General features: G+C 31.2%; 1 protein-coding gene across 1 annotated transcript in view; it reads left to right on the forward strand.

Annotated features, from left to right (window-relative positions):
- The window catches only part of LOC136969925 (pyruvate dehydrogenase phosphatase regulatory subunit, mitochondrial-like), a 33,503-nt gene extending 11,577 nt beyond the window's left edge, over window positions 1-21,926 (forward strand). The window contains exons 6-17 of the mRNA XM_067264235.1: window positions 2,094-2,215; window positions 2,294-2,408; window positions 3,386-3,520; window positions 5,615-5,739; window positions 6,670-6,862; window positions 7,019-7,177; window positions 11,599-11,735; window positions 14,557-14,705; window positions 18,428-18,626; window positions 20,374-20,463; window positions 20,536-20,715; window positions 21,285-21,926. Coding sequence (XP_067120336.1) covers window positions 2,094-2,215; window positions 2,294-2,408; window positions 3,386-3,520; window positions 5,615-5,739; window positions 6,670-6,862; window positions 7,019-7,177; window positions 11,599-11,735; window positions 14,557-14,705; window positions 18,428-18,626; window positions 20,374-20,463; window positions 20,536-20,715; window positions 21,285-21,692 — 2,012 coding nt within the window. The 3' untranslated portion in view covers window positions 21,693-21,926. The remainder of the gene's footprint in view (window positions 1-2,093; window positions 2,216-2,293; window positions 2,409-3,385; window positions 3,521-5,614; window positions 5,740-6,669; window positions 6,863-7,018; window positions 7,178-11,598; window positions 11,736-14,556; window positions 14,706-18,427; window positions 18,627-20,373; window positions 20,464-20,535; window positions 20,716-21,284) is intronic.
- The last annotated feature ends 812 nt before the right edge of the window (window positions 21,927-22,738 follow it).

Consider the following 22,738-nt stretch of genomic DNA (forward strand, 5'->3'; position numbering starts at 1 on the left):
AAATAACTGTTTACTGGGGTAGTCTTTTGTTCAAAAGTCTTTTTTTATTATTTCTAAAATAATACACATTCTAAATTTGCATTAAATGATAGATTTTTATTTTAATTGCAGATATTTGATTTCTCTTTACATTAAATTTATCTGTATTTATATAATAAAAGTATTGATATTTATTGTGATGAAGTGTGAATACCAATTTAATCCTAATTATATTATTTGACTAAATAGTATTATTAATTTATATTGGAAATATAGAGTAATGGAAAAAATATTAGATTTTTAAAAATATAATCTTTATTATGATTAAGTGATAACAAGTATATTAGTATCATTGTTAAAAGTTATTTTTCTATCGCACTCATAAATCATGTTATTTCTTTGTTACAGTTTAAAAATTTGCAAATTTTTTTAAAACAACTTTTGTTTTTAAAAATTTCAAGATGAATATACAATTAAAAATTCTACACTTTTTTTACACACCTTGGGAACATGGCCAAGTCAAACAGCAGGTTTGACTTTTGTCCTTCTGTGCCTCAATATTTAAAACTTATTAAAATTGCTTTTCTGGCAGTAGTACAGATTATGAAGCCATGCTTTTAATTTTTCCTCGAATGTTTCTTCCATTATACAGAATTTTTAATTTCATGTTTGTCCTTGGGTTTTTACTTTTCCAGCTGTTATGTACACACAACAAGGGAAAGTATTGGAATCGAGTCAAATTTGACCCTCCTTGTTTATTGCAAGTCTCCACATTTTAAGACCTCCTGAATCGAAAAAGTCAAAAAAAAAACAGCAAAAAAATTCTGTAGATATGTATGTGTGTTGGTATCTATTTCACTTAATATCTCAGGATGGGATAAAGATTAAGTAATGAAATTTGGCATGGTGGCTTGTATATGAGAGGCATTGATGCTATTAAATTTTGGTGGTTAAAGGTTGAGGGGTGGGGCAATAAAGATGGTTGTGTAAATCTCCAGTATGGTCAGACTTATGCTGGTTCTCCACTTAGTGCAATTTTGGGATGATTTAATTGCCTTTGTCGCTGTTCATGCACAGTAAAATCACTTTCAAGTATTTTGATGACAGAGTATCAGGACAACATATTTTTGCCTGGTGATTCTGTTGCAGCTAATCGGCATACAGCGTCTATAATTCCAAGTTTATGTGACATCATATTTTTACCTGTCATCCTTATCACTATATATAGTGTGGTGTGGAAATTTCAAAAAAGTGCAAACAGTATAGTAAATATTACATTTAAAAAATTAAATTGAAAAATATATACTTTATTTTAAGTCAAAAATTTTGCTACCATTTTAAAAACTTTCTGTCATTCATTGCAAATCATCTTCCATTTCGCGCAAAGTGCATGGGCACATAGGGCAGTGATTGCCTTGTTCGATGAATAATCGGACGACAGCAACATGGCCGCACTAATTGGAGAGCCAGCATTAATGATGATTTTACTCATTATTAACATTTATACTTTTTTATAAAACTCGTCTCTACCTTTAAAATTAAGCTTTTTGCCATTTTATAGTAATTAAAAAGTATAAAAAGTTTTTTTATAACAAAATCTCATAACAGATGGCACCACACACAATTTTATTAAGTTATATTGTATTGTAATTAAAATTATAAAAGTTATTTTCTAAATGAGATCTTATAATAGCCAGAAAAGTTCTGCAACTTGTTGCACTATCTTTCATCGATGATATATCTTTAATTAATTACAGCCAGATGATCCGCCAAATTATTAAGCCATTATCAGCTGAGTTCAAGTCCCACCCTAGACCAATCCTTTCTAGAAATTCTAAATTAAAATGAATTTATTATAATTATTAAAATTAACACAAGATAGCGGCTTGATCATATTACCATATAATAAAACATTAGTGACTAATATGACTAATAACTGATAAAGAATTTATTTTTTTTTACTGTTTAATTTATTAATATATTTTATAAAAAAGTTTTACATATAAACATACAAATAATCAATTTTTTTGATGTAGTGTAAGGAACATTTTAAAATTAAATCAAAAATATTTTTAAAAATAAGCAGAATTTAGTTTATTCGTTTGTTTTAACAGGTGCTCAGTATTTTGAAGAATGTCAAGTACTTAGAATATTAACTGAAAATGGTAGAGTTACCGGCGTTCAGACAAATTTTGGTATTACCGAGTGCGAATATTTAGTAGTTTGTGCAGGAATGGTATAAAAATTTTCAGTTTATTTTTGGTTTTTTTATCTACAATATTCTGCAGTTTTAAAAATTTTATTAGTTTTTCAGAATACAAGAGAATTAGGACAAAAGTGCATTCCACCATTTCGTGTTCCTATACATTTCACTGATTTACCTTTCATCATAACACAACCAGTCCATGGAATTATTCCTTCTTTACCAAGTAAGTCAGCATTTGTCATTTTACATTCATTATGAAAATCTTTTTAAAGTAATGATTTCTTGAAATTAATCACAAATATCTACTATATATATATATAAAACACGTAGCTTAAAATTGTCATGACACATTTTTCTATTATGAAAAAAACAAAATAGAAACAGCTGCTCTAGGAATCAATGAATCACCACAAAATTTTTATATAAGTGAGTGAAGCAAAGGGGGTTGGGCCAAGAGGGGAGCAAAGTGAATGGGGATGGAAGGGTCGAGCCATCCATTCCACAGGTTTAATGAAGGGAGCAAAAAGAATTGGGATTGGCTCTCACAGGTAGTTGAATTGTCACAAAGTTTTTGTTATGAATTGGGAACAGTTGGGCTAAATAAGTGGAGTGAACCACATAAACATGGAATTAGAGCATTTTTCTGTGGGATGTTCAAAATAATCATGAAGTTTGATTAAAAAATAAATATGCTTTTTTGTTCTAAAATCTGAAGGTTATTCTGTGTTCGATTTTGATGGAGAAAATCTGAAAAGAAAGTTTTCTTTTATGCAATCTGATTAAAAACTTTCTTTTTTCCAATTAATTTGAGTGTGGAGATGCATTTCAAAATGGATCTGAACTTAGTTTATGTTATGGGATCCTCATTTGGAATTAAAAAGATGAAAGGTATATGTATTGAAATTTTCCTTATGAATAGTCTATATTGGGAACAAGTGTGAAAAGTCCCCTAGTAATGTTATAAGGACAATTGCATTCTTTAAGGTTCTGTATATGTCAGATTACTGAGTTTATACTAAACTTTCATTTTCCAATAGAACTGATTATGAATTATTAACATATGGAATAATCATAAACTATTTTTATTCATTATAAATTGGTCAATATTATGACAATTACTATTAGCATTTTTTAAATGTGACATAAGTTTTCATAAAGTAAATTAGAATAAATATTTGATTTTTTTTTTAACTTTTTCAGTTATCCGAGATTATGACGGAAAATTCTTTTGTCATAAATATGATCAAGGCATTTTAATTGGTGGTTATTTTAATGAAATGAAATCAAGATTCTGTGGAGATTCTGAAAATAAAACCTTGGAATTGTCGGATATAAGTAATTATTTGTTCAATAATAACTTAATTTTTATATTTTACATTTTAAGTTAATTAACAGTGATGCAAAAATGTTTCAAATTGAAATATTAAAAATTATCATATATTTATACAATTTAATTTCATTTTTTTTAGTTTTAGTAGCCAGATATATCTAAAAGCTGGATTATTTTCAAATAAGAATAAAGATGATAACAAGCAATTATTTATTGTAATGCCAGGCTACAATTTTTAATCCTTTTTTAATGTAAAAAAAATTACATGCCTCCTGGACAAGACTGGAAGTTTGTATATAGTTAATCGAGGTCTCCAGCCCCTAAGCTTTCCATATCAGGTCTGAATTTTATTGTTGTCTTGCCCCTGTATGTCACTTCTCCTGATAACAATCAAGTCATGCCAGTCTTCTAACTCCTACTCAAGAGAATTTTGAATTGAAATCACATGACTTTAGTTCAAACCAAAAGTTTGTATATAGTTAATCAGGATTTTCAGTCCCTAAGCTTTCCCTATCTGGTTTCATATACAGTTTAACCTGACTATAACGTCATCAGATGTAACGATAACCCTAATATAACCGGTAAAAATTAACTGAGAAACCGATAATTTACTTCATTTGGATCGGCTACACGATATTTACAATAATGTCAAGATATAATATAAATCCAAGATCAGCACGGCTGTCGAATCGAAAGGTTAACTAAATGAAATAAAAAGATGTCTCTCCTCATTAGAGTTTAGAAGCAAAGTGAGGTCAAAGGGCAAAGGTCATGCAGTGGCACCCTCTGCCCTACATGTCAAATTTTTATCAGTCCCATGATTTTACTGTACTAGATAATGTTAAAAAAACCCACTTGTAACGACATAAAACCCTGTTTTAACATCATATTTAAAGCACTCCCAGATTAACAAAATTAGATTACAAATTTTATTTAACATAGAAGATACTACGTGTTCAGTCCTAAGGTCAGAGTTCACTTCTTAGAATGACTGTGGGTGGTACTCTCCCCACCTGATTTCGGTGGGGTGAGGTGCCTGTTTTGTCTGTTTGTAGAAGAGGGTCGCCATTTTGTATTTTATTTTGACTCGGTCCTCGATACCCTGACTACCTACAAGTCTGGATTTTTTTATGCGCAAATGATTTGGGCACCTAATACTCTGTGCCAAATATCAACTCTTGACATGTACTCCTTCATACCTCTAAGCTGGTAACAAAAACGGTAGTACAATTTTATAGACAAGACATAGTCTCATCAAAAAGAACTTATCTTATTAAAATAGTTTTAACAATAAAGTTGATTATAGTAATCAAGTGCAAAGATCAGTTTTAAATATAAATTTAATTACAGTTCTTAAATTAAATCATACTGTCCACAGATCAGTGAGAAAGTTCATTGGAATTGAGTTAACACACCCATGGGCTTCAAAGAGTTTAAATTCCTATAAAGTAAAGTTGTAATGTTCAATATGACTAACGCATCACATATTATATTCTAGAGCCACTTGCTAACCAAGACTATCGAAATAATGAACAGGAGGCATTATTATCAAACAGCCATATTTATTTTTTTAAAAATTCCATGTTTAAAATTGTTCACAAGATGACATTTGAAATAATTTATGTTGATGTAACCTCTTTTTTTTTTTTGGACCTCCAGTTGACATATCTATAAAATTCCATTTATCAGAAAGGCTCATACTTTGAACATTTAGTATGAATCTAATTACTCTGAGAAAAGAGCAGTGAAACAGTTTCTTATGCATGGAGATCATATGAGATCCCATAAGAATAGTTGTTATGGGGTCTCCTTAAAAAGTTGAACATTTAGTATGAGTCTTTCTGATAAATATAATATAGTTATCCATTTTTTCTACGTAACCATCTTTAAACTGTTTGTGGAGATTCTATATTTTAAATTGAATAGCATTTTAATTTTTGATTGGAACTTTGTAGTAAAAAGCCTAAGAAGGCCACTCAATATGCCAAAAACATTTTCTGTATAAAATATTGCTGAATTAAAAGTTATTTGAAGTATTTAGCGTAACCATTTTGCCTTTTTAAGTATCTCTATAATTTATTATACATTATTTTTGATAGTGCCTTTGTACAATGAAGCAAAACAAAGATTACCTATTTTATCCCAAGTTGATATCGATCAAATGGTAAAAGTTAGTTACAGTTTCACACCAGATGGTCAGTGGATTGCTGGAAAAACTCCAGAGGTATTTATTAAATATTAATTAGTAGACATATTTTAAATAGATTTTGTAATTTTTTACATTGCATATTATCAATTTAAATAATCATTATTTATTCCTTGATCCAGGATAGACCTAAAATAAGCTATTATAATACAGGAATAAAAGAGAATATTCTTGAAATGTTCTCTTTTAGATGTCAAACTCTCTGTTAGATTAGTCGACAATATTTGTAACGGTGTTTTCTTGTCTTCTATTATTGGTGCTATTTAAATAAAAGGAAGAAAACTTCATTCTGGAAACTAGTTATATTTATTATGGAATGTTTCCAGCCTCGTGTCAGGCCATCGTCGGTATATGTATAAATAACAGCGTTGAATGTGGACAAAAATGTTTAAACATTTTTAGTTTTCAGAAATATATACTTTGATTTTTCTTTATTTGTTATCAAAATGCTAAGTTTTTTACATTTCAATGATATTATCTACAGCTGTAATTGGCTTTTCTACTTCATAGACAAAGTCACTTGAATTTTCATCTTCCTCTATGGAAATTTCATCAGAAGTCACAGATTGTTTATTTTTATATATGTTCATTAATCCTTGTTTCAAGTATTCTGCTGATTCTACGTATGTAGTAACCATTATATTTATCACATTTAAAAAGAAAAAAAGTTGGTGGCTCCTGCTTCAATTCTTATTCTTAAGAGTTTGGAAAACCATACACAGGATTTCTTTTCGTTAAATTTGCAATTTTTACTATTAAGCCGAATTTTTCTTCTGATTTACTAAATAATGGTGATAATTATTGATCATATTTAAGTAGCCTGTTTATAAATTTGAAATAAGAGTTATTTTATAGAATTTGGTCCAGTATTTTTTATGAAAATTTATAAGAATTTCGTCTTTAGAATGATTATTTTTCAAGAATTTTTCTTGTATTTTGTTTTTATAGATAAACAATTTGTTTGTTACTGGAGGTAGTAATGGCAATTCCTTGCAAGCTGTAGGTGGCTTAGGAAGAGCACTGGCTAATTGGATTTCTAATACGGAACCCGATTCATTTATGCTTCCATTTGATATATGTCGATTTATCGATGTACATAATAATTACAAATTTTTGCAAGAAAGAGTTGCAGAAGTTGTTGGTAAATTTATTTAAATGAAATATTATTATTATTATTATTTAATAGCTCAATTATAATTTATCTTCAATTAATATTTGTTTCTAATTCTATATTCTTTCTTAAATATTAAAAAATTTTACTTATTTATTGTTAAGAATAATAACTTTTTATTTTTAGAGTTAGGATACACTATTCCTCACCCATTACCAAAAGAATTTAATACTGCAAGAACATTGCGCTGTTCACCTTTGTATACCATTCAAGATGATGCTGGAGCAGTGTTTGGAGAGAGAATGGGATTCGAAAGAGCTCTTTATTTTGATAAAACTAAATCACGTAGGAAATATTTTATAATTCACGAAAATTTATTATAAAAGCATACACTACATATTTTATCTGGCATTTAATATTACAAAGTCACAAAAAACTTGAAATTGTTATAATTGTGCATAGTCATTAACCCTTTTATGATGATACAACGATATATCATCAGTTCGGCTTCAGCTGAAACATACAAAATGATGAAATTTCATCATTTTGAAAAAATTGTTTAATTTTAATCAAAAATTCTCTGCATCGTTTTACTTGCGTTTGGTGATATTTTATTGCTTCTCACAGCCTGTAGGCTATATATGTGTGTATTTTATTAAGTTATTATTTTTCTATTTTTTCGTCTTAATTTTATTTATTTATTTATTTTTCAAACAGAGGAAACTTATGCACCGGTCGATTTTTTTTTTTTTTTTTCTCATTTTGTAGTCATTTTGTTGTTTTACAATTTCGGTATTTACCGCTTATTGCCTAAAATGAAACATCCTACTAACCTAAGAGAGTTTATCTAAGAGAGACAGAAAAACTAGTATATATGGACTGTTTCATATAAAGTGATATTGTTTACAAAAAAAATAGATAAATATGCATAAATCTTATATCATCATGTACAAAACAAATAACATAATATTCTCTTTTGCGCTGGCTTGGTGCCAAAAACAAATAACGAAATCAAAGAATTTTATTTTTTTTGTCAAAATAAAGTAATTTAACATTTTTTTTGTAAATAATTTTTACTCCAAACGATTATACACTATTGTGCCGAAAACTAGATGAAGTAATATTATATGTGATTTTTTTTTTTGTATCTCTATGACAAAAATTCAATTTTTTGGTGAATTTTTAAAATAAAATACATAGTGATCTTGAGTGACTGCAGTTTGGATTGGTGTTTTGAAGGGTGAAGTACAACTGACCATGTCTTAAAAAAAAAACTCCTTTTACTAACTTTTTCAGCCCTGTGGGCACTAAGAGGGCCTCTGGGTTTGGCCATGCCCACAATGGGGTGGTGACGGATGGGGGCCAACATATCTGGTCAGATTACCCTCAAAAAATTCCTTGGAATTTTTTGATCCAGGTCCCCTAGAGTGGTAGGCTGCCACCTTAACCACTCAGCCATCTGGCCGTCATAGTAAAAAGGTTAAGCAATATTTTCTTTATTATTTCTAGCTCAGATGAAACAAACATATATAATTTAACGATGGAAAAAGATCTAATATGAAAATTCTGGAAAACTCCACAGGTACAGAACCCGAGACCAGGTACCAATATTTAATGGTTTTTATCCATTCAGCTATTGGTGGGCAGATTTTGGTAAAGGAAGTTTCTGGTTTTACTGAAGAATAATTTTTGTTAAAATTTTTAGTATCTTAGTTTTTAAAGTAATTTTGGAATACAAATACCAGACTCACAAAAACCTTTATTTTATTTAAACTTTTTTAATGGCACACCAAGTAACAATTTCTCGGCAATATGCATTTTGGGTTTTTGGTACAACACCTCCTCGGTTGCCTTCTTGATTTTCTTGTGCCCATTTAAAAAACATTTCAACAACTCCTCACTACGCAAACATTTTCAAAAAAAACCAGTGACAATTTTTCCAATGTGATCTAAATTGCATTCTTTCTGATTGTATTTCTCATAACAATATTACATTAGTTACAACCAAACTGTTATTAAGAGCTTTCTTATCATCATACTCATATATACACCCTTTGTCAGAAAAGTTCCAGGAAAAAGGTTACTTACAATTTTCTAAGTTTTACAATTACCAAGTAATGATTCTAACTCCAGTCAAAGTAGTTCCCTCAGCTGTCTATACACAATTGCCAACATTTCTGGAGGTCTTGGAAGCAAGCAGAGAAAGCTTCAAGTGTGATGCTTCTTAGTTCATTTGTCAAGTTTGTTGGATGTCTGTGATATTTCGACAAAACGTCCTGTCCCTTTCAGTTGCTTTTTCACTCGCAGAAACAAGAAAAAATCACGCTTTTCTGACAAAGGGTTGTAACTGAAAGGGCATTTTTCGTCAAGCAACTGACAGGGACATTTCATCAAGATATTACAGATATCCAACAGACTGTGACAAATGGGCTAAGAAGCATCACACTTGAACCTTTCTCTGCTTGCTTCCAAGACCTCCAGAAATGTTGGCAATTGTGTATAGACAGCTGAGGTAACTACTTTGACAGGAGGTAGGATCATTACTTGGTAGTTGAAATTTTGACAAAGGGTGTAGGTGTATATATATGTATATATATATATATATATATAATATACAAGTATGATCATTTGTATGTATATATACAAATTGATAAAATCCAATAACAAAGCTGTAACAGAGACATTTCTAAAATCAACACCATTTACACTTTTTCAACAAATGAGTTTATTCATTAATGCATTTGCTGGAATGGAAATGTTTAATGAATAAACTGATTTGCTGAAAAAGTGAACAGACATTTAATTTAAACAAAGCTACTATTAGTGTACTATTTGAAATGGATAAAATCAAACATCATGCACTGATAAAGTGTCAATACAAATTTTTAAAGAGATGAAAGATGTGTTGGGTGACAGTGCATCTTCATTTACAACTGTATAAAAAATGGGCTGCAGAATTTAAATATGAACATACAAGCTTAGATGATGACCCCTGCAGCAAATATCCAAGATGTGTGGCAACAACTGAAATCATTCATAAAGTGGGCATCTCAGATGAATGGATACTTCACATCCTAACCAATAAATTATGTATGAAAAAGCTGTCTGCAAGATGGGTGCCACACTTGCTAACAATTGATAAAAAACACTTGAATGCAAAATTCTCAAGACTGGAGCATTTTAAAAAAGATATGGCTGACTTTATTCATAAATTCATGACCACTGATGAAACTTGGGTCCACCAGTATGCACCAGAAAGAAAACAGCAGTCAAACAATGGAAATATAGTGATTCTTCATCTCTAAAAAAAAAACAAAGTCAGTTTTGTCTGCAGGAGTTTATTCATTAATGCATTTGCTGGAATGGAAATGTTTAATGAATAACTTCAACTTTTTGGAATGCTAAGGAGATATTGATAATGGAGAATGGAGATAGGTTAAAATTACAAAAAATGTTTTCCTTATCTTAAATTTAGCAATGGAATGATTCAATTTAAGCAATCTTCCCCTTAATTCCTTCTAAAGAGTCAAACAATAATGAGAGAATACTATCATCAGTAAATGGTGATTTTGATAACTTTGAAGAATTGCACTTTAACTTGGAGACAGCATTAAACAGTTCTACAAGGAGAAAGTATTTTTAAATATACAGAAATGTACACATTTCCAAAAATAATAAATTTAAGTTCTAAGATCTCAATCATTGTAAAATTCCTAATAATTTATATTATATACTATAAAAAAACTCCTCGGATTCAGAACTGGATAATGATCATACAATGTCATCTCGGCAGAACAACAGCATGGCGTGGTAGGTACGATGCATTGCTATGAAACAACGCATCCAATGGGCATGTGTAATTTGGAAGACATAATTGCATTTAAATGCCGAATTCCATACGATCAAATTTTGACGTGCACATTCCAAGCATTGCATTTTCAAACTCTCTGATTCTTTGAAGAAGGCCTTCAGTGTAGGCCAAAAACATTTGAGGAGCTTTGCTGCTGTTCTGCTGAATTGATGGTGAGGTTATTGAGATGTTGTATAATTTAGAATTCAAATTTTAGAATAATTTATCTTCTAAAAACTGAAAAACTTAAAAAAGTAAGATTCTGAAGCCTGGAAAAACTAGTACTGAGGCAAAGAATAAGTAAGCTAAATGGAAACTGATAAATAATTAGTTTCAGATGTTAGAATTGTTATTATTGAGCTGCAGTGGCCACTGTCATCCATATGTCTGTCTCTCCATTCTTCCTTAATCTCAAGAACAGAGTTAAATAGATGAAAGCCAAGACCAGATATGGAGAGAGCAGAGTCAGGAGGTCCTGATTAATTATATATGAACTTGTAATTCAAACCAGAAGTCATGTTATTTCAATTCAAAACTTTCCCCTGAAAGGAATTAGATAGATGATCGGCATGACTATTGCTAACAGGAAAAGTATAACGTACAGAGGCTTGCTAACAGGAAAAGTGTGATATACAGGAACAAGACACTACTAATTTGAGGTGGAAAGCATATATTTTAAATTAAATAAATTTAAAAAATATGATTAAAAATTGCAGCCTAGCATTTTAATGATTTCACAATAAATATTTGCTTGTGTTATCTTTAGAATAGTTATTATAATAATAGAATATTTTTGATTTCTATAAGTTGAAAATTGTGTCTGCAAAAGACTCATATTTTCGTTTGCAGAAATTTTATATTTTTAACATGTTAAAATTCTTAAATAAACAATACATTAACATTTAACGTTTCGCAGGAGAAGAACGATTATGTCCGCCGCCGACGTCTTTCGGTAAACCTCCCTGGTTCGATATCGTGCGAGACGAATACATTGCCTGTCGAGAGAGAGTCGGCCTTATCGATATGTCATCTTTTACTAAGTCGTTCATAATGGTAAAATTTTATTTAAATATATCAATGCATTTACATTATTCATTAATATTACATTTTAAGTGTTTCTAAAAAATTTCATTATGGAGTATAAGGCCACAAATCTTGACTTTATAAATGTTTCTGCTTGAAACAATACAATTTTTTAGGCTAAAGGGAATAGAAAAAACATTTGTTGTAAATTTTGAAATATTGGAAAAAGTGTTATTCCTATAAATGCTTCTAGGTTTAATTTTTTTCAAAATATAAAAGCAAAATATTTAGAAAAAATGTGTTCATCTGTAAATTACAGCAGACCAAAACTTTATTGTACAAATAAAACAACATATACATACTCATAAGCAATGCATTTCAATAAAATGAATTATTAATTAGATTAACTTTAATTTGATATTTCTGTTATCTTCCAAACGATTGTCAGATTAAATCGGGCTACTTTACTGCTATTATTTTTAATTAAATTTAAATAATTTGGTACCAGAAGTAGGTGTTAGGTACCATCTCTTATTAAATTTCATAATTATAATAAATATTAATTTAATTAAATAATTTAGAATATTCTGGAAGAAAAGAATCAGCCCAGAGTGGGTCTCGAACCTGCAACTCCCACTTACCATGCGGATGCATTGCCAGTTACTCTAACTGAGGATGGTTATGTCTGGAAGGGAGGATTGGAAGTAGCCTTTACCTTAATGGCTACACATCTCAAGCAGGATAAACTACTTGCTATTATAACAGTGAATTAATATGTTGTCTGAATAGGATGTCTGCATCCAAATTTATCTACTTTATAAAAAGTGGTAAGACAATGTTTGAAGTACTGTGGTATTTGAAACATTAATTTTATTGAAAAAGCAAGATTTTTTTTGTGAATTTGAAATCACCCAATCAGTCTTTGGATGATTTTTCCATTTTTCGATCAACCTCCGCACTACCAATGCTTTGAGCTATGTTTGAGCACTACAACATTTTAAAACATTGTCCTATGTCTCCTGTTGCACTGTAGTATTCAAGAGTAAGTCTAATGTATTTCCCCGAAAATAAGCCCTAGCATGATTTTTCACAATGCTCGTAATATAAGCCTACCCATAAAATAAGCCCCGGCTAAGATCGTCAGCCAGATGGTCGTATTTAATATGTTTGTTGCAACCCACGACGGATATATTGAATTATAAAATAATAATAATATATCATTAAATATAAATAAGTACAGGTAGGCCTCCTACAACGCGGTACCTTTACAACGCATTTTCCCTCCAACACGGTTGGAAAAATGCGGAAATTTTCTTACAACGCGGTTTAGGGTATTTAGAAACGAATTATCTTTCACATAATAGAAAAATCGCAACGGATCACATAAGTGCAGTGGAACTTGATGGAACAAGCTCGGATCTTGAAATAAGGCCAGTCAAACATTCTCGAACAACTATAATAAGTGACGATGAGGACTGAATTTGAGCATAACATTATGTTTCTTTTTGATTTTGACTTGAAATCATAATCTTTTTAGTTTTTATATGATGTTGAATTTTATTTAAGCTTTTTATGTACATAAATTTAAAAAATAATGAAAATGTTACACCATAAAAGGCAGTTTTTCTCTTCTTAGAACTGAATCCCAGTTTTTGTATTAAGTTGGTGTCTCCTATAACGCGATTTCCCACAACGCGGTATTTTCAAGGAACATATCTACTGCGTTGTAGGAGGCCTACCTGTATTATTATTGACATTAATACTTAAAATAAATTATGATATAAATTATAATTAAGTATTTGTAAATACCCAAGCGAGCACTTTGGACGAGACATTCCCCGAAAATAAGACCTAATGCGTCTTTTGAAGCAAAAATTAGTAAGACCTGTCTTATTTTCAGGGAAACACAGTAATAGGCTGACTTTGGAGTGTCTTGTTTATGGATATATACCAGTAAATTTGTAGAAAATACTTTAAATTCAATTAATTTTTGAAGTATAATCTTTAGTATCCAGCTTTTTCAAAAATTGTAAAATATATCAGTTTTAGTAATATGTAAATTACAATTACTTCATTGTTAAATACCAATGAATTAGATAAGCAAGCTATAACTACAAAACCACAGGCCACATCAATGGTTAGAATGCTCTTTTAAATAAAATTTTTTCACTGAACTATAATAAATTTAGGTTTAAACTAATACAAAATATTTTAGTTAAATATGTTTATATGTTGTTAATATTTTTTTGGTGATTTGATTGCTACGATAATACAGTATGCTCTTGCTAATCTGGCATACCTCCCAGCATGATCTCCTATGCACTTCTGTTTCCATTCAAATGTCAGCCATGTCACACAGCCTGTTTTCCTCTTTACTCTGGTTTTATTTCAGTGCACAATATTATTTGCCCATCCACCTCCGAAAACTATCGGTACCGGAGGATGACAGGTCACAGCCTTCATTGTATTTAGGCAGGCTTGGGTACATACACTGTCAGTAATCTAGCATCTCTCTGTGCAAAAAATGGCCAGATTATCACGTGATATTTACACGAAATTTTTGCTAATTAATTTGACAGAATTTGTCGTACAATATAGGCGAGTTTTGAAATCTTGTGCTTAGACCATTGTAAATAAAATAAATTGCATTTTCATAATAAAAAAAGAAGTGTGTTATCAAACAAGATTATTTTTAAGGCAGTACAAAATAATCTACACTTAAAAAATTATTTCGAAATTACTTTACACTTCAGGAAGCTTTATATAGTTTTTTTTTTTAATTTAAATATTGGTAGTTAGCTTTAATTACATAAATTGATGATAAAATATTAAAAATTTTGTTTAATGTTAGTCTGCAGGAACCGAAGTAGTGAACTTCTTACAACTGTTATGTTCGAATGACGTGGATATACCCGTCGGCTGTATAGTACCTACCGGGATGCAGAACGAAAAAGGCGGATACGAAAATGATTGTCTGTTAGTTCGAAGAGCCAATAATTGGTAAAATTGTAAAAAGTTTATTATTATAATTTAATAACTTACATAACAAAAATAGTGATTTATTTAATATCGAATTAACAAAAACTTAATCTTTAGTCGTTACTGTGCAATGTTACAAGAAAAACAATTAAAAATCCAGAAGAATATTCAAAGAAATAAAATGAAAAGTTATATTCGATGATGATGTATGTAACAGATATTTTACGGCTCCTAAAAAGAATTTGAAATCCTCATAATCAAAGTTAGAAAATGTGAGTTCCCATCTATTGATTAACAAAGATTAAAGGAAATTAAAATTTTTCAATCTTTATTCTTTTGACTTTAATATGGTGATATGAAACAATGGAATTTGAAGTACACTTTGTGCAAAGAATGACTATGAAAATTTAGTTATTTTTTGGGCAAGACTAAAAGTTTATTACTTTTCTGGTTATTATAGAATATAACATAGGGAAAGTATGGTGATCGGTCAAATTTTGACCTCTCGGTGTTTTTATATTTGTTGATATTTTGACACTCCAGGAGCCCAAATATTGTAAAAAACCCCATACAAAATTCTGTCTGTTTGCGTTGGTGTATATTTTGCATTATATCTCAGGACTGGATGACCAAAAATTCTGAAACTGTACAGAATTACTTCTCTATATGGTACATTGACACTCATAAATTTTGATGGTTAAAGGTTGAGGCGTGGGAGATAGAGAGGGGATTTAAAAATATGCCTATGCTCAAAAATAAGCCTTTTGCCTTTAAAAAAAATAATATTTTATGTTATTAATTATTAATCTCATAAACTTTTTTGTGTGTGACACCATCTGTTAAGTTTAAAAAATATTTCTCATAATTCAGCAAAATTACTCCTTTTAAGCTTCTTTTTTATTTAAATTTAATATTGTAGTATAAATAAGTTTTTATTTTGGATTCTGTTCTTTTAATATTCCTCATGTGCTGGATTGTATCTGTACTGAATTAATTAATGCACTTTTAATAGAGGATATTTAGAAGAAAGCTAACATTTTTGACCTAGTTAACAGGTCATCCTCAGGCATCCAAATTTAAAGTTGGAGTGCTAGTGACGGAAGGACAAAGGGATAGACAGGCTACAGTGGTAAAGGTTAATGTGAAAGAGTGAGGAGATACAGTCCCTTCTGAAAAACAAGGACTCCCATATGCATAAACAGCAAGAGGCCTTCCCTTTGCTGTTCATGCATGTATTGGTAACAGTGGTTATAAATTTTACACCTATCCGTAATGCTGACATGGGAGGGATGAGAGATGGTTCAATGATTTTGGTCACTTACCAATCTACCTCTGTGCCAGGAAGTTGTGCATAGAAAGACAAACACTTCTATTAATGTTCTTTGTGTTCAGTTGTGAGATGTTAAGATATGAGGGTAATCCCAAAACTATGGTCTCCTAATTTTTTAAATACAAAGAAACATTTATACAAAAATAAAGTTCATATCATTTTAAAGCTTGAACATTTATCTATTTTTCTACATAATCGTCATTTCGCTCGATGCATTTTTGTATGCCCATGTCATACCTGCTTGCCGCCATGTCTGGTTAAACCAATTGAATTTCGTTGCCAATTGACGGAAGTGTGTGGCAAGTCCTGCATAGATGTCAAAAACATCTTAAAGTGGTATGGGGAGTTTGCAGCTGATCATACTGAAATTCACGACAAAGAAAGAAGAGGGAGACCGCCAATTTCCAACGAGACAGTTGCGAAGGTTGAGGAAACCATGCGTGAAGATCGGCAAATCACTCTGGATGATCTCTGCATTTGTTGCACTCTGTTATTGGGCTTTCCCCAAGCACAATTCATAGGATTTTAACGGAAAAGTTGCAATATTGTAAGGTGTGCGCAAGATGGGACCCACAATGTGGCGGTGAGCAGGTATGACATGGGCATACAAAAACTGCTACAGCGCCTACAAAAATGCATCAATCAAAATAGTGATTATGTAGAAAAATAGATAAATGTTCAAGCTTTAAAATGATATGAACTTTATTTTTGTATAAACATTTCTTTGTATTTAAAAAAAGTAGGAGACCTTACTTTTGGGATATATCCTCGTAGTTTGTACGGGTCTTGGACACAGAATTAATACACCCTTGTAAACGAAATACGGAAAGTTTATTAAAGACAACAAAACACGTACAAAGAAAAAAGCCACTAGATTCGGGATATCAACTGACAGGGATTTCCATCAAACAATAATACTTCCCAACAAACTTGGATGGGACCAGGATAATAAAAAATGTGAATAACAAACTCCAAGCCATCAATATACAATTATATTATTATTATATCTAAGCTTATTCTAAAGATTAATAGTGAATTAAGAATTTATTACTTAAATTTATTATTCTAAAATTAAGAATTATGGCGAAAACTAAAGTCATTACAAAATCAACTGGTACCGGAAGATGGCAATGCAAACAATATCGTTAGAGCAAGCCTGGACAATAACGGGTAGAAATGTCCTCTTGTCGGAGAAATATAATCACAATGAAAAGAAAGGCACTCCAATAGAGAATACCAAACGGAATGACGGTATCTACTGATATTTCAATTATTCAGTCCACAAAGACAATCATTCGTCTTCATCCTCCATGTATCAATTCGATCCGAAGACCTTAACGCCGCATGCTTTCTTTGACAACCTCCTTCACTAGCCCACAGAATTCTTCTCTTAAAAAGAGAGAGAACTCTCACTTGATCTTGCTCATCTCTCAGCCAAAAGTAAAGTCTCCTTGCTTCAACTCTAGGGTTACCCCTCTTTCCTGTCCGATTGTGAAGAACTGGTCAGGTGAGTTTTGGAAGTAGTGTCGGGAAATGGAAGTGAATTCACGTAAGGAGACAAGTACAGACAAGCTTTCCAAGACTGGAAATGTGATAGTGAATTCACGTAAGGAGACAAGTACAGACAAGCTTTCCCAAGACTGGAAATATAAGGCATAACACCACACAGTACAACCAACATGCATTACACTTCTGAAAATCTTACTGTTAAAAGTGCATTAGTTAGTCCAGCTAAGTTAGCACAGTGACTAGTAAATTATCATTAATAATTTATCAAGATGCAGCACAAATCAGGCCTCATGGGAAGATTATTACATAAATTGCATCTAGACCCGATCTTTGTCTATTCCAAAAATCAATATTTTTTAAAATTATCATTGTACCATCGTGAAAATGAGTAGCTACACATTTCACAACGTGGGACTCTGCTGTGTTTTGCAAAAGCCATTTAGAAGCTTTTAAGGGAATCATTTCTGGAAAGTTGATAGGTGGTTTTCAGGTCTTATCATCCATAAGTCACCAGACATTACCCCTTTAGCATATTTATTATAGAGCCACCTCAAATTTGTGATCTGTCAACTGATTTAGAACAATACAAAATCTAAAGGATAATATTGTACCAGAATTTGTCATTTTCTTCAAGCAGTTTCGGTCAGTTCAAACATGTAATGCATGGAGCCTGACTTCTGCTGCAGCTTGTATTTTATAATTATAAACTGTATATCAGTCAATTTCTTCGACGTGTCCTTGATTTGCATAAAAGATTTTCAATTTTAAATTGGAAAGTTCTTGAAAATAATAAGCTATTATTATATGAATATTTGATTTGTTTATGTACATTGCAGAAAAGATAATATGTATATACATATTGTGATTTAGCATTATATACAATTTATTATTTCACCTTTTACAGTTATTTTATGATATCTCCTACTTCGCAACAAACGAGACTCGGCGAATGGATGGAAAAAAATTTACCGACCGACGGCTCCATATCGTTTAATGACGTGACGTCGATGTATACGGTATTAAATGTGGTCGGTCCAAAATCGAAGGAACTAATGACCGAACTCACAAAAACTAACATGTCCATTCCTAGTTTTACCTGCAAGGTAAATATTTTAAGTCAATTTCATACAGATTATACTTGATCAGTGATATTTTCCTTCTATGTAGGTATATAAAATTAAAGTTGAAAACTTGATTTTTATTTTGTTATAAAAAATATAATTTAACTGCATTTAGATATACAAAGTCTATCTGGATGTTTGCAAACTTTGCAAATAGAAATTGTTTGCATTTTACCTAGAAGTTAGTTGAGTTTTTTTGCCTTTCAACTAGGCTGGATACAGTATATAGATTCAGGAGAGAACTTTCTGCCACGAAAAGAATGGTTCGTTTGGGATGATGGACACTCCGCTAGTGAATTTTCCTTAATAGCATCAATGGATTCAAAATGGCAACTTTTGAGAACAGATTTTCATTTGGGAAACAAAAATAAGTACGATGGAGCCTTAGTCCAGTGAATGTGAAGTTGGGAAACAAGTGGCATCAAGTTCTTGACCAAAAATTCTGTTATCAGCAGTAATGTGTGAGCAGATGCATTGTCGTAATGCTGTTCTCTCCGATCAGTTGGTCTTTTCTTCCTTGTTGCTTCACGAAGACATTTCATCACCTCCAGATAGTATTCATGGTGAACAACACATTCAGAATCGAACAAACAGTGAGCATGACCTTCACGTTTGACTGAACTTGTCATACTCTTTAGGTTGCAGTGAAGCTTTTTCCATCCACTCTGATGACCAACATTTTGAAATTTTCATCAGACCTAGCCCATCCCAGAAGCTCTTCACTCACACTCACTAAAAGAAAATCACAAAATGCAATTAACACGTGTTTACACAGATGAATGTAACACAACAGCCGAAGACAGAACAAACTGCTTTCGGCAGATAGTACATAAAACTCGTCGCTAGAGTTGTGCAAACTGCATTCAGATTCAATTATCGGTTAGTGCATAATTTAAAAAAGTTTGTGAACTTTCCAGACAGACCTTGTATTTATTTCACAGTAATTGTAGCATAATAAATTCATTTCCGCAGACTCTCTGGTAATTTGACATAAAAAAATTCTTTCAACATTTCTTTTGTTATGTCCTGTTCTCGATTACTGCTTTTCTTTTTAACAATTATTACTCGGTTACCTAATAAAGGTCATGTATAATGATCTTTATTGGGTAACCAAGTAATAACTAACATTTTTGGTCATTAAACATGACCAAAAATGTTTTTTCAATTTAAAAGTTTGTTAAATTGACCAAACTAACATTTTAGGTCATTTTTTCTACTGTACACGGTTGTGTAATTTACTACTGAAGCAGTTACTTTATGAATTTAACAGTCATCATATTATATTTGTATAGCTTTAGGAGAAAATTAATGATTCTATTAACATTATATAAGAAGTAACAATATATTTAATGTGCTCAATAAAAAACAAAGGTAAACAAAGTATTAGCTTTTATTTAAATTCTTTTGTCAAAATAAATTAACTCTTGAGCAATGAAAACTTTTCTTAAGTATCCAGAGACAAAACTGTTTTTACCCCTTGGGACATGAGGGGTAAAAACATTCATTTTTATTATATCTATAATAAAAATGAAACAGTTAAACGTTAATTCGGTTGATTTTCAGTTTACTGTAAGAGAAAAAAGAAAAGCTTCAAAAAGCATTAAAAAAAAATAGCCTTAATAATGATTAATTCTGTTTTATGTTAATGTTATGTACTGTACCTCTCTTATATAAGTCTATATTTACAAATTATTTGTCGTAAAAATTTAACACGGTTTCCACATTTTAGGAAATGAATGTCGGTTACGCAAGTGAAGTAATGGTGATGGGATTTAATAACACCGGAGAGCCGGGATATACTTTGTACGTTCCGTCCGAGGTGTGTATTTTCTTCGTTTTAAATATGTAATACATTACAAGTTCTTAGTTATGATAAAATAATTATTTCCAGTACGCTTTGCACGTGTACGACAGATTAGCTACGGTGGGAAGAGATTTCGGTATAAAAAATGTCGGTTATTATACGCTTCGCTTTTTGAGAATAGAAAAATTTATTCCCTTCTGGGGAGAAGAATTAGACAGCAACACGACACCTTTAGAAGTTGGAAGAAGTTTTAAAGTAAAAATGCAAGTAAGAGAATCTAAAGTATTTGTTTTTTAAGAGTATTAATAAAACGGGTGTTTAATCTACAAAATACATTTTAGAAAGACAAAGAATATTTCAGGAAATAAAGATTTTAATTCGGTTCTAATTCTCCACATACAATATTTCCATTGAATACAACTTTATAAAGACATTTGTAGTTTATAGCATTGCTATAGTCCTTTTGATAATCGTGGTGGCTGCTGAAAAAAACCACATATAGTTATGAACTCGCCTCTTCCTCGGAAAAGGGAGAGAGTAACGAGATGTAGATGTAAAGTCTCCACAGTAATCCTGTGAGACACGACATGAAAACTTAAAAGTACTAGACTTCTATTGGAAGGGTCATCTTTGATAGTGTGGCATCTGGAGTCAATTCAGAGTCTTGTTAGGGATTCTGCCCATTGTTTCATATGGTGTGTTAGAATATAAAGAAATATGTTCCTTTGAAGTGGAACAAGTTAGTCATGTTGTTATGAATAAAACTAAAAATATACATTTAATTAAGAATGGTGATAATTATGTTAAATACACAGTATATTCTTTATTTTTTTCAGAAAAATTATTTTCTTGGAAAAGTTGCCCTACAACACCAAATCGACAAAGGGCTCTTTCGTCGTCTCGTACATTTCCAATTGGAAAACCACAACCCCGACACGGACCTGTGGCCCTGGGGTCGCGAACCCATCTTTCGCAACGGCAAATACGTCGGCACCACCACCTCCTCCGGATACGGGTTCACGTTAAACAAGGTCGTCTGTCTGGGATTCGTGGACAATTTCAACCGAATGAGTCACAAATACGAAGTGGTCACCAACGATTACATTACGAAGGATGCAAAATTCGAAGTTTCCATCGCAGGAAAGAGATACGTCGCGAAGCCGAGTTTGCATTCTCCCAAAATTCCAATAGTCACCATGAGCGGTACCACGAGATACACTCCCCGGGCAGTCAACGGCGTATAATACAGTTGTAGAGTTAGATCTATTTATGTATATTTACTTTTTATAAAACTATCTCTCATTACACTAGTCATCGTGATATTTATACACTAAAAATTACAGGCGTGTTAAATCAGTAGTTAAAAATGTTGATATAGGATCTGAAATTTTCAATTTTAAGAAAAACTTTTTATAATCTTGAATAAAACATTGTATAATAAATTTCAATAAACTAATATAAATCAATTTTGATTACAACTTCAGGCTTTTTTCAATTCAACCAGTTAGCAATAAAAGAATTTGGTGCAATTTTGTTGAAATTCAAAAGAAATCTCTCCTAATAAAATTCATTTTTAACAACAATATTAGTTTAATACCCTGTACACAAATTGAAAATTCTGATCAGAATACTCACAATTACGTTGCAGAAAATTTGTATTTGCACGAATCTTTTCAACTTAAAATTCAATGAAACATTTTTACCGAAACAAACATGTAATAGGATCCAAAATAATCTGACATTTAGGACACCTAACTTAATTTTCAAGCTTTCTAGAGCAATCCAGAGCAGAAATTTTTCTATTAACAGATAAATGTGTGTCTTTTCTGCAACAAATTCTTTCATATTATACTCAAATGTGATAAAAATTGAGAGAAACATATATCACTAAGAATCTGTATGTATTTAAATAATCAAATGTTTTTTTTTATCTACCAAAATCTGATTTTGTTTTACTGTATAAGTCTAATATACTATAAAACCATTGAACACCAATGGTGAGGTGCAAACCTGCCACCAACTAACGGGTTGGCCAAATGGAGTTTTCTGGATTTAAGTTTGTAACATCTACTGATAAATAGGGCTAACTTCCTCCTAAAAGGTACCCCTTTGGCATATCACTCAAATGTTACATTACCTTATCCCATCAAATCAAACCAATACACATTTCTTTGTAAACAACCAATCAATTTTTAATCTAGTATGATAAATTAATCATTTGTAATTCAACGCGGCACATTATTCCTGACTTGATTCCATTGGTCATTCCTATTGTAGATTGGGTCTACTT

This window comes from Centruroides vittatus, unplaced genomic scaffold (genome assembly GCF_030686945.1).
Source record: "Centruroides vittatus isolate TY-2023 unplaced genomic scaffold, ASM3068694v2 contig_1042, whole genome shotgun sequence".
Lineage (NCBI taxonomy): Eukaryota > Metazoa > Arthropoda > Arachnida > Scorpiones > Buthidae > Centruroides > Centruroides vittatus.